Source organism: Diadema antillarum, unplaced genomic scaffold (assembly GCF_040938485.1).
Source record: "Diadema antillarum isolate AM-2024a unplaced genomic scaffold, OU_Dant_1.0 seq00000095_RagTag, whole genome shotgun sequence".
Lineage (NCBI taxonomy): Eukaryota > Metazoa > Echinodermata > Echinoidea > Diadematoida > Diadematidae > Diadema > Diadema antillarum.
The window spans coordinates 362,834-376,191 of record NW_027271184.1 but is presented as its reverse complement, the minus strand read 5'-3'; the positions used below and the strand labels follow the sequence as shown (position 1 = coordinate 376,191).

The following is a 13,358-nucleotide window of genomic DNA, read 5'->3' as shown; positions in this document are numbered from 1 at the left end:
TTATTGTCGTTTTCTTGAAGCGCCTCATTCATGATCTATACGTCAAAAGAGCGTTGTGGTGTGTGTGTGTGTGTGTGTGTGTAAAGTGCTTTAGAACTGATCAAAATCTGTAGATATCAACTGCTGTTTTTATTTGAGAACTTACTTTAAGATTGTGTAAAAAGCATTATTTGAATTCATATTGAAATTGTGTTGAAAGCATATTCAAATTTGTTTTCACATTCTTACATTAGAATTACACTGCTAATCAATACGGTTCTACGATGTATTGGGTAACGAAATTAAAATCTAGGATTAAAATGATCACTTGATAGCTTCAGTTTATATGTTGGTTTTATTCTGTTGCAGAAGATGGGATCAGCGTGCTTCGCAACTTCTACAACGATCTTTTTAACGTTTTCCCCCTCTGTCTCGGGAATGCCGACAAATTCTAGGTTGACCCGTCTGTGGTACTGATCTAGGTCGGTCACTCGGTTCTCCAGCTGAGTCACGCTCTCCTTCAGCAAACTATTCTGGGCCTGAAGCTCCTTGTTCTGCTTCTCTAGCTTTTCCGTCTTCACTTTCATCTCTTCGAACTTTTCATTGAGAAAGGACAAGGACCGTACGATGGTTTCTTGTCCGTCGCTCATTTCACGAACAGTCGCTTGAAGAACAGAGAGTTTGGTTCCAATGTCTGATTGAAGGTTTGACATCTGCTCTCGGAGCTGAATGAAGGCTTCGACTGGGCTTCCATCTACCCCGTCATGTCTGTTGATATTGGAAGTTGATGCTGTAGATAAACTCCCGTCCCCGTCACTCTCAGCTTTTGCAACTAGGGTTGTATCTGCCCCCTTCTCACCTCCCTCCACTGCTGATTTTCTCTTCTTCCTTGGCATTGTGACGTCACAAAGCAACGTAACTGTAGCGCTTCGCGTAGATGGCGTAAGTGCGTCGTTTGCACTTGCTGAACTTCGTGAAAAATGTGCGTGGAAACACTCACGCACACAAGCGATGATGCAAGCGCGAGTTTCCAAGAGACAGTTTCCAAGGGGCAAAACCAAGAATCAGAGGCTCTTCATAAACGAGAATCTCCTGCCAGCCACCAGGCAGCTACTTGCGAAGGCCAACGTGGAGAGAAAGAAGGCCGATTACAAGTACCTCTGGACATCGAACGCCAGAATCCTTGTAAGGAAAAACTCTGACTCTCCGGCGATTGTCATTTGCTGTGAGGAGGATCTTCAGAAGATTAAGTAGATTGTATAGATATATAGTCTACTTGTGGCTTTACATTGTTTAATATCATGATGATATTATGTTATGTATATAGTGTAAATATTCAAAGATGAATACACGACGCTTTCAGAACGATTTAGTTGATAATTCATTGTCGGTAAATCATTTCAATCTAAGCCCGAATGATCTACTTACATTTCCATGTGAAACGAATTCCACACTCAGCGTATCACATATTAATATTCGATCTATTAATGCAAACTTCGACGAATTACAATTGTTGTTTGAAACAGCGCTACAATCTAAATTCAAGATCATTGGAATTTCAGAAATATGGCATGTCGATAACCCAAATCTGTATAAATTGTTTGATTATAACTTTGAATACCAAAGCCGAAATGATGGTAGAGGAGGTGGTGTAGCAATGTACTTACACTCCGAGTTGCGTTACACGCGCATGCGTGATATCGCTATACCGAATACGGAATCGCTCTGGATGAAAGTAGAACATGGTAACACGCATATTATTGTTGGTACTGTATACAGAAAACCAGGTGGAAAAATTGATGATTTCTGTAACAGTTTAAACGATGTATTGCATCAAATGAGTTTAGATAGAAACGAGTGCATTATTCTTGGTGATTTCAACATCAATTTACTTTCGGAAGATGACAAAACTAGTGAGTATATATCAATGATGGAATGCTATGGTTTGCAGCAACTTGTTAAAACACCTACACGAATAACTAGACATAGTAGCTCTTTGATTGACCATATTTATTCAAATATCAGTTCGTGTCAAATTTCAGCTGGAACCATATTAGCTGATATGTCAGATCACTTACCTGTTTTTGCTTTATTTGAGTGTTATTTCCAAAAAGCAAGATTGAAACCTCATGCCTCCGAAAAAAGGTTCCGCAACTATGCAACCTATTCTCCAGTAGCATTAGGGAATGACTTAGATTGTATTTCATGGGAAAATGTTTATGACTGTACCGATGTAAATGATGCGTACGATTCATTTCTTTTGATCTTATCGAGTCTTTGTGACAAACATATTCCCTTTAAAACACCAAAAATAAGAAAACATCGAGTGAAGAAGCCATGGATTACACCTGCAATAGCAAAATCAATTTCAAAAAAGTATAAATTGTATAAACAGGTACTTGCGTCTAAACACAATATTGATTTAATCGTGAAATACAAACGCTATAGAAATACCTTAACAAAGGTTTTACGGAAAGCAAAGTCGATGCATTATTATGAACTTTTTGATAGAGATAAGAAGGATATACGGAAAACGTGGAACCACATTAATGAAATATTAAACAAAAAGAAAGATAAATCAGATAAATTGATTGTAGAGAAACTTCAGGCTTCTGAGAATGGTGTTAGAAGGGAATGCAAAACACCTCGAGAAATAAGTGAAAGGTTCAATCATTTTTTTGCTGAAATCGGGGAAAATTTAGCTAAGAAAATAGAAATTAGTGAAAACGATGCTTACACTTTCATGAAAGGAGGAGTTGATAAATCATTTTTCATGTTACCTGTGACGGTGATTGAAGTACATCGTATTATTCTCTCATTGAACGCAAAAAAGGGATGTGGATATGATGACATCCCAGTAAGAGTTGTACTTGATGCTGCTCGGTACATAGCTCATCCTTTAGCATATATCATAAATTTATCAATATCATCTGGCGTATGTCCTGATGCGCTTAAGATTGCTAAGGTACTACCTGTTTATAAAAAGGGAGCTAAAGATGCGCCTTCAAACTATCGGCCTATCTCGGTCCTTCCAATAATTAGTAAGATAATCGAAAAACTGGTAAACAGTCGTCTGATGAAATTTTTTGAGAAAAATAAAATATTATACAAACACCAGTACGGTTTTAGACAAGGACACAGTACAAAACTATCGCTGATCAATCTAAGTGATGAATTAACCAAACAAACGGACGAGGGCAAGGTTACCGTTGGATTATTTTTAGACTTTGCAAAAGCTTTCGATACGATAAATCATGACATTTTGCTATATAAATTACAACACTATGGTATACGTGGGTTACCGTTAGAGTGGATGCGTAGCTATTTATCAAATCGATTTCAGTTTGTATATTATGGAAATGAAAAGTCTGCACAACTACCGATTACATGTGGTGTACCACAAGGATCTGTATTGGGACCCACTCTGTTCTTAATTTATATCAACGATTTGCCACAATCCACAGATTACTTCAGTTTTCGATTATTTGCGGATGATTCGAGTTTATTTCATTCTTTTTCATCTGGAACTAAGAATATTAACTTAAAGGAAGTTGAACATAATTTCTTAGACGTTATGAAATGGTGTAATGCTAACAAATTAACAATCAACACGTCCAAAACAAAGTATATAGTTTTTAAAAGTAAACGTAGACATGTGGAGATAAATGGAAATATTATGGTACGCACAGACATTATAGAGCAGGTACATTCGACTTTCTTTCTGGGAGTTAATATAGACGAAAACTTATCGTGGCGAAAACATATTGAGTGTGTCTCTTCCTCAATGAGGAAAACAATTGGAATCATATTTAGAATTAGACAACTTGTGCCTAGACAAATCTTACAATTATTATACAACACTCTTATCCTTCCGCGTATGTCTTATGGACTAGAAGTTTGGGGATGTACATACCACTCATATCTTCAATCTATATTTTTGTTACAAAAGAAATTAGTGCGTGCAATCTGTTTCAAAGGACCTAGGGAGCATACTGGCCCTTTATTTCATCGTTTACAAATGCTAGATGTTTACAGACTATACCAATTTGTAATTGGAACTGTAATGTTTGACCTAATCCATCATACTTTACCGCATGATATCTCTGATTATTGTTTTGAAATTGACCATAAGCATGATACAAGGTTTAAAAATAATATGAATTATAAATCAATAAGAATCAGATCTGAAACAGGTAAACACGCCTTATCATATGCAGGCAGTAAAATTTGGAGAGGATTTCCTCATTATGTCAAAAAGATAAACACCCGTAATGCTTTTCGGATATCATTGCGAAAATATCTGTTATCAATATAACAATGATCCCCTATGAAAACATGTAAATAATTATGTACATATAACAATTCTTCTGTAAATATTGTAAATACGTTATATTATATTATAATCTATATCATTGAAAGGACTGGCCTCGACTAGCCTGCACGCTATTGCCAGTTCTTTTTTGCCAAACTATAACTATTAATTGTTGTGACTTTGTTGACGATGTTTGTTTGTTTGTTTGGTAAATAAATCTCATTTCATTTCATTTCATTTCATTTCATTTCATTTCATTTCATTTCATTTCATTTCATTTCATATTCTGCGCATCCCTAGAAAATATACCACGTGACGCGCAAGGCGAAGTCCTTTCTGAAAACCAACAAGATAGCTGCCAAGGGAGTGTTGACGTGCCTCGTGCTCGGGCTCTACATTGTGTACCTGATCTTCGCCTGCCTGCGCGACTTCGACAAAGCCTCGGCCCTTCTCATCATCACGTGCCTGGCTGTCGTAGCGTATGCCTATCGTCTCATCCGGGATAGATTCGGAGACCTTCTCTACAAGCGCTGCGTGCAACCGGCTTGCGCCGTGACTCAACATCGCTTCGTCAAACGGTGAATTATGTAGTCATTTATCTAGAGTAGTTAAAGAAATAATCGTGCAGAGTATCCCCCCCCCCCCCCCAAAAAAAGTCCTTAAGCTTGGTAAACTGAGTTTGCATTTCTCCGTAGAATTTAATACTTACAGGAGTAAGCAAAACAAAAATGACAAAATGAATAAGTTATTAACTGATACAACCCCCCCCCCCCCCATAAATATTGCATTAGTCATGATAACAGACAGGGAAAGACCGAAGTAAACTAGGAGGTGGCAATTCTGTAGAGAAGGTAACAGTTGATAATATCAGGCCAATAACAGTGTTTAAACGATGAGGGCAGTGATAGGCTTACTATAGTTTTGATATCCATGATTATGACTATAGACCTGTGGAATCGATAATGATGTGAATATAAAATCATTAATAACTAGCAATTTTATCATCAATTATTATCGTTATGGTTCGCATTACGATAACTCGGAATGCAGAGGGGTTTTTTGTATTTATGTTCTTATTGATTTCCATGATTCAAACAAATATCATAACAATCAAGTATAAAATTACAACTTGGACTACAGCTGCCAAGTCTCCCTGATTCTGCAGGAGTCTCCCTGAAAATGTCAAGATCTGTTCATGTCTGAATAAGAGAATATTAAAATCTCCTTGATTTGGGAATTATTTTCGCCCCTTGAAATGCATTTAAGACACACAGATATCTCCCTGATTGCTATGGGAATGTTGGCAGACCTGTGAATGATCACATGAAAATTCCATTTTCCTTGTTCGCCTCTAGGTTCGTCATGGTTCTGGCATCGCTAGGTTTTGTTGTTGTTCTATACCTCCTGACACGAGATCGACCAATACAGCTCGTGTCGCTGTCAGGGTTACTCATCTTGGTTACCATCATCTATATCTCGTCACATCGCCCTCACAAGGTGAACCTTAAAGGGATCGTATAGTTTTGGTTGAGACCTAATTTCAGATTTCTAACATTTTTTTTTGGTGAGATAATGAGAAACCTCTTATGAAATATGAAAGAGCATGTAATTCCATGAGGAATTCAATGTTTGTTTGATGAAAATTAGTTTTGAAATGGCTGAGATATCCAAAACAGAGCGATTCTAATAAAGTGTGGGACCCACATTTTATTACGATCGCTCTGTTTTACTTTGTTCTTAGATGTTTCAGTCATTCCAAACCTGGGGCCCGTTTCATAATACTTGTCATCAGTGACAAGTGCCACATTTCTATGACAAATTTGCTCTCAGCCAATCAGATGCAAGGATTTCAGTAGCTTGTCACATCTGTGACAACTTGTCACTGATGACAAGTTTTATGAAACGGGCCCCGGATTTCCATCAAATAAACTTTGAATTCCTCTTAAAATGGTATGCTCTGTACTATTTCATAAGTATTTTCTTGGTATCTCGCAAAAAGTTAAAAGCCCAATTCTCATCTCCACCAATACTGTACCATCCCTTTAAAGGCATAATTTACCATTTGCAGATGAAACTAAAGCCCAGCATTGGTGCTCTAAAATAGTTTTAGAATGTGAGTTAAGGATAGAAAAAACGACTGTAAAAATTTGAACCAGCATAATCGATGTTAAGTATTGTTAGATACACAAATATGAACAATAGTTATAATAAAAATCCTTCCAGACTTAACCGTGTACAGTTATGGTTTATTGAGAAAAATACTAATATCTCCTTTAGGCTTTATTGTGAAAATTGTATATGGTAGGATGTTTTGTGATACAACAGACCTACAATTATGCATCAAATGTGATATCTTAAACATTTTTAAAATCACTGCTACCAAAGGTAAACTGGACCTTTAAAAAGTATTGATTGCACTGGTGGTTGTAAGATAATAAATAACTCGATTATGCATATTTACGTATCCCTCCACCTCGTACAGTTAAGAGTGCAATTCTGGTTACCAGAGCATCTATTGTATCAGGACGATTACCCACCGAGGACAACTTTCCCCGGTTGGTTATAGAGTTAGAGTGAAAATTAGGGTTAGGGTTAGGGTTAGAATATGGGTTAGATTCAGGAGTAGGTTCAGGATAAGCAGCATGATAAGGATTAGGGTTGGAGTGAGGGAATGGGTGTGGGGTAATCGTTCAGGGGGTAACGCACAAAACTGATCACTAATGATGAAACCTTGAGTGCCTTTCCTATAGGTGAAATGGCGGCCAGTGCTCTGGGGTCTTGTCCTACAGTTTCTGATGGGCCTCTTCGTCCTCCGCACTCCTCCAGGTCTGGCGCTCTTTAAGTGGCTTAAAGACATAATCATTCAGGTCTACGGCTTTTCCCACGCGGGGGCGGTGTTCGTCTTTGGCGAAGATTACGTCCGTCACTACTTTGCCTTTGGGGTGAGTTTTACGAAGATTATGATGCAATAAGTTCGACACGTGAGTCGTAATGGACCACTTTATCATAAAAGTTGGGAAAATATGTCTGTTTTTATGTGTATTTACAACATTGACTATATCATATAATCATTTTCATATAAATTCCGCCGTGAACTCATCCATTTTTGTACGCATTTCGTTTTCAGGTCTTGCCAATCCTGTTCTACTTCGGCAGCATCGTCAAGATCTTGTACTACTATGGCGTGATGCAGGTGATAATTCAGAAAATGGCCTGGTTGATGCAGCGGACAATGAAGACCACGGCAGTCGAGTCTTTGAGTGCGGCGGGAAACATTTTCCTGGGCACAGTGAGTTCATGATCAATGGACACAACTGTCTCGTGTACATGCAGAACACCATTGTGTGTGTGTGTGTGTGTGTGTGTGTGTGTGTGTGTGTGTGTGTGTGTGTTGTCTAATTAGCGTTGTCTTAGTGTTAGCGTCATAGATCTATAAAGCTTAATTATACGATGTACTTGTCAGCTCAGTAAACGAAGATATCATGCTCGCGTTATGACTATGCTTTCGCACCCTCTGGTGGGAATAGTCCTTACACTGAAGAATAGGCCTATACCCTTAGTAGATATGACCGTATCAATCATCATACTGACTAGTACACGGTCGTCATTTCTTGTTCGAGTAACATTATCACCTATGCTGAAAATTACATAGTATTCCTTTTGTATCCTTTTTCGGACCTTCTCAACAGAGCGAATCCATCATCTGCGTCGAGCCGTATCTGAACCAAATGACGAGTTCTGAAATTCATGCTGTCATGACTGGGTCCATGGCCACAGTAGCTGGCGCTGTTTTTGGCGCATACATTCACTACGGCGTCGACGCCGGACACCTCATTTCGGCCTCGGTCATGTCGGCCCCAGCCGCCTTAGCTATGGCGAAGCTCATGTACCCGGAGACGGAGAAATCAAAGCTGGTGACGCAAGATGATGTTAAAATACCAAAAGGGTGAATAAAAAAAAATATTAGGTGACATCCGAATACAGTGTGCGATTACATTTAATTCTCTGAAACCTCTGTGTGATTTACATTTCTTTTTTCGAACGTATGGCTCTTGTGAAATTTCATATGAAAGTGAGCAATCGTAAGTTTCCTTTTATCGTCAGTGTAAACCCATCCTTCATATCGTCAAAACCAAAACACGAAAGTTTCTTCATGCACCTGTCTTCCACACCAATATTTCTCTTCCTTTCACCCCCCCCCCCCACAGTCTCTCTATTTATTTCTTTTTATTTTGTTCTTGATGTGCATGTCAATTATCGATTAATACCCCCAAAAGGCCACCTTTAAAGTAGCATATGCGTATGGAAACATGATGTAAACTCTACCAGATAGAATGGTGTACTCTAGTACTTGTGTGCGAATAATTCGCAAATTACACGTAATTATCAAGAGCTAATCATACGAACATTGTTTACCTCACTGCTCTTATCAGGGAAGAGCGCAACGTCATTGAAGCAGCGGCAAACGGGGCTACGCTCGGACTGCCCGTCGTGTTCAATGTTGTAGCAAACCTGATTGCCTTCTTGTCGCTGCTGGCGCTCGTCAACGCAGTACTTGGATATTTCGGGAGTCTGGTTGGATTTTCAGGACTGACACTACAGGTATATCCAAGGCTCTGCGCGGAACGCTGCTAGCCCTCGAATAATCATGTGACGCAACGGAATGCAAGAGCTGCGATCTGGTAGCAAAAGTTGTTACCGTCAGTTTTGTGAATGTGCTTATAAATAGAACTTTTTCATTTGTATGCAGCTTTTTTTTTCGAGCGTTTCAGCAAATGTGAATACAATTAACATTGCGAATCATCAATTCACAGTATGTGAAACAAAATATTACTATCTGAACTCTCTGTAAAAAGAAAAGAAAAAAAAAAACGTTTTCACATACAATCATGTTGTCAACCTTGTGAACACATCGCGAACACTGTGTTCTTTCCAGCAGGGAAGATTGTAAAGTTCATCACGAGAATTTTATTGAGTGAATTGCCTCCAGTCTGTTTGTTTATTTGATTTTGTTTGTTCTGGGTATTGTTTTTTCCATCGTCAGTGGATCTGCTCGTACGCCTTTATGCCTCTCGCGCTCGTTATGGGAGTCGAGTGGGGAGATTGCCGAGTCGTTGCCGAACTCATCGGTCTCAAGACGCTCTTGAACGAGCTCGTCGCCTACGAGAAGATGGGCCACTACATTGAGAACAGGGCTACAGGATCCGGCCCAACCATGTCTGTAAGACTTTCACTCATATTCTCAACTCTTGTCGAAATGTTATTCGTTTTAAAAGGTTGGTACAATTTTTATTTTATTTTTTTTTTTTTTAGATGGGGATTCAGGTGGGTTTTTTTGCGACATGATTAGAAATCATGTGCATATGAAAACTAAAGAGCATTCGATTCAAGAATTTCATTTGATTATAATCGATATTGAAATGGCTAAAATACCCCCCCCCAAAAAAAAAAAATAGAGTAAACCAAAATGATTCTAATAAAATACTTTTATTTGGATCACTTTGTTTTGCTTTGTACTAGAGTATCTCAGCCATCTCAACCAAAACTATACCATCCCTTTAACCTTGAGTAAATTCAGAGTAGAACTTTAATATTGGTTGGTGTTTCCCTGTCTTACCTTTGCTTGTGAATATCAAATGATTTGCGTACAGAGAATTAACCATGTCACAAGTAACCTAAAAAAAATTGTGAGATACCCTAACAAGCACTAAGCGACAGTATAGCCAGCACTTCACCATGACATTTATTAAAGGCAATAATAACCATGCAGTAGCCACTTGTCTCATATAGCGAACAGAGCCAAAGCCAAGCTGTTATGCTAAATAGTTTACTTTATTTATCCAGTGTGACTCAAAGCAAATTAATAGAGAAAGAGGGTGGGGGAGGATATCGAAAATAGACAGGATTGTACGCTTGATTTTTTTAATCGATTTTTGATTCGTCAGTTGCGCTTTTTCTTGTATTATTAAGACAAGACGGTCCCTTTCTTTCACAGGCAAAGGTCAAATCAGGAAATATAATGGAAAATTCTTGAGATATCTTCCCCGCCCCCCCCCCCCCCCCGAAGTATACACGTATATTTTGATTAGGTATTGACAACGATTGGTGCAGACATGTCATTGGCAGCAAAGAGTGAACGTTTGAAATGACGACTAAAAGTTATCCGCCATCCTTACTGAGTGAACTGTAGGTGGCAATATTAGATTTTGCGATACTTTACATTACAATCCGCCGTAATTGAGTTGACTTTAATGAAGAGAATCAAGTCAAACAAACGAAATGGAACATGAACTTAGAAAACTATGCGGATTTAAAATCTAACATCATATTGTTCCGAGGCACCGTGATCACGCGGGCAGTCATATGACCGAATTCGCTTGCGAACGTATTCATATGTATATATACAATCTCACGTCGGTTTGTACGAAGTATTGTGCACTTTCTATTCCACTTTTTTTTTTTACGAAAAAGAGCAGAAATTATGTCAATAGAACCATATCATTAAGCATTTTTTTTTAACATTTCAACAGTTCTAACCTTCGGCAAGGGTGGTATATTGCAAAATCAGCAATGAATGATAACATTGAAATGATTATGAATGATTAAAATGATCATTATGTGTTGGTATTGTAAGAAATCTTCCAAATTTATGTTCTGATTCTACACCAGCTTTAATAGTTAACGGGAGTGTGAATTAATTACTTTCTTCTTTTATTCTTTCTGGTATATATGATGTCTTTGATTTGCCTCTGATTTAGCTTCGATCGGAGGTAATTGCAACATACGCCCTCTGCGGTTTCTCCAATATTTCCTCGATCGGCGTTGTTCTTGGGGTTCTTACCCCACTATTGCCCAAGAAGAGGCATTTACTTGCCCCGTTGGCTGTAAGGGCCCTCTTCGCGGGGTCTGCGGCTTGTTTCACGACGGCGTGCATTGCAGGTAAATTGACAAATGAAGCTGCTTATGAGTGGTGAGGTTAAGTAAAATGGTAGCAATAGATGCAAAGAAATGAAAAGGCAACACTTCGGAATGGGGAATTTCAAGTGTAATAGAACTATCGATGTCCTTGCTTCAGGAATGCATGCATTCGTATCTTGCGTGTTCTCTCGTATAATGTTCACGGTCTTCTGTAGCAATGTGTAGTGTCATTGTCTTACTTCCCATAAAATCCTTTTATAATTATCAACCTTGCCCGGAATAAACCGTTAAAAGACCTGACGTCTTCTGTTGATTTCACTACTCTATTAAATGTTTTAGCAAGTACATGTCTTCTGTCTTTACTTCGTTAACTTGTTTGTAAGTTTTTGCTTTGTTAGAATAAATGGAATGTTATAGGCGTCATAAATTTGAAAAAAAAGCACATGACATTATGAACACGCAAACTCTTGTTTTTAAAGTGCACTGAAACAACATGGCCACAAAATGTACACGAAACGTTTTCAAGAAAGCAAGAACATGTGTAAATGTGGTGTGTGACGTTATTACCTCACAAGTCTAGAAATGTGCATTCTGCTAAATTTCCTTTTGGGCATGAAGTAAATGGGGGAAAAAAAAGGAATATAATGTCCATAACACAAAATGTATGTTTTGTTGCAATAACAAGCAGTGATGATCTCAGTGTTGTAGTCGCTGTGTTAATCATTGATCCACAACATGATTCATAATATGATATTTTTGTGCACAGTTGTGACATCACCATCTCAAAGAACTTGCATATACACTGGCTAAAACTACTTTTGTTGGTGACGATAATTTCATAACATTTTGATCATCTAATGTACATTTATGACGAAATCTCTAACATTTTGTTGGTCTGATTTTGCTCTCTTTCTTGAAAGTCGACTTTAATATTGTGTGGAATTTCATTTCTATCCCCATTGTAGGCGTTTTGTACGTACCAGACGAAACGGGCGGGACCACCGGCTGGAACGAAACATCGACACTAGCGATGACGACGTTATAGGGCTACTAATAGTGATATGCAGGACGTCCTCCCAAAATGAAATGAATTAATAGCAGATCGGAACATTACTGAGATTCTTGAAGGGCGGTTTTCTCCCCTAGGATACGCTGAGAAGTCTCCTGATAAATAAAATAACGAGAAAGACAAAGGAAGAAGAGAAGGACACTGCTGGGTTGTGCACGTAACTTTGCAATATTGAATTTAACGTTGTACGCATGAGACGTATGAGATTTGGCGTCTTCTTTCAAAAACCCGGGCATGATGTCGTCTTGTGAATAAATTACAACAGTGCCTTTCATTACTTATCTTGCCGAGGCCAGTGCATATACCCACGTTAGGGAACTGCTTGTGTTTTCTTGCTGTCTTGCCGTCATTTTTTACTTGTAGAAAAATGGAACGCAATGTGACTCTTTTAGCTTTCCATGCTACTTCTGTGATGCATTTTGCAGGCCCGTAGCCAGGATTTTTCAAGGGGGGTGCGGTCACTAAAAAAACGGACCTTCGGTACCAATACCAGTGATGACACACACACACACACACACACACACACACACACAATTATATATATATATATATATATATATATATATATATATATTCTTTGGACGACCGAACTACAAAAGTTGTATAAGAATTTGCGCGCGAAGCGCGCCGCAAATTGTGGATTTTGACTGTTTAAATAGTAAAAACTCATTTTGCCACGAAGTTGCAAAGTTTAATTGTGTTCGAGACTCTGCGCGCGTAGCGCGCCGCAAAATTGAGAATAGTGATTTTCCTGGTGTTGTTCCAACTTTTATTTTTTCTATTGTATACCCGCGTTAGCAGGCCTGAAGCCAGGATTTTTAAAGGAAGGGGGGATTGCGTTAATTAACAAAACGGTCCTTTGATACTGTCCCGGGAGGGGTATCTACATAGTGACAATTAAAAGGTGGACACCATGCTCATACATGGACTTTCAAAATGGCCCCTAAACGAGTAATGATCATATGATTTTTTCGGGCCTTAAAAACAAGTACAGTGGAAACTCGATATAACGAGATGGTCGGGACCGAGTCATTTTCCTCGTTATAGCCGATATCTCATATCAGTACCGGGTAGGCATAA

General features: G+C 38.5%; 1 protein-coding gene across 1 annotated transcript; it reads left to right on the top strand.

The window, feature by feature from the left end:
- Positions 1-993: 993 nt before the first annotated feature.
- Positions 994-12,503, top strand: LOC139726669 (sodium/nucleoside cotransporter 2-like). Its single transcript, XM_071637655.1, has 10 exons — positions 994-1,164; positions 4,592-4,869; positions 5,647-5,788; positions 7,042-7,233; positions 7,419-7,580; positions 7,981-8,237; positions 8,725-8,893; positions 9,336-9,512; positions 11,050-11,230; positions 12,175-12,503. Exons 1-10 carry the CDS (start codon positions 994-996, stop codon positions 12,252-12,254), a joined length of 1,809 nt encoding a protein of 602 aa, XP_071493756.1. The 3' UTR covers positions 12,255-12,503.
- Positions 12,504-13,358: the final 855 nt, after the last annotated feature.

Coding starts and splice junctions, on each gene's coding strand:
- LOC139726669 (XM_071637655.1), top strand. CDS start 994: ATGCAAGCGCGAGTTTCCAAGAGACAGTTTCCAAGGGGCAAAACCAAG. Junction 8,894..9,335: donor TTTCAGGACTGACACTACAG/GTATATCCAAGG, acceptor TTCCATCGTCAG/TGGATCTGCTCGTACGCCTT. Junction 11,231..12,174: donor CACGACGGCGTGCATTGCAG/GTAAATTGACAA, acceptor TCCCCATTGTAG/GCGTTTTGTACGTACCAGAC.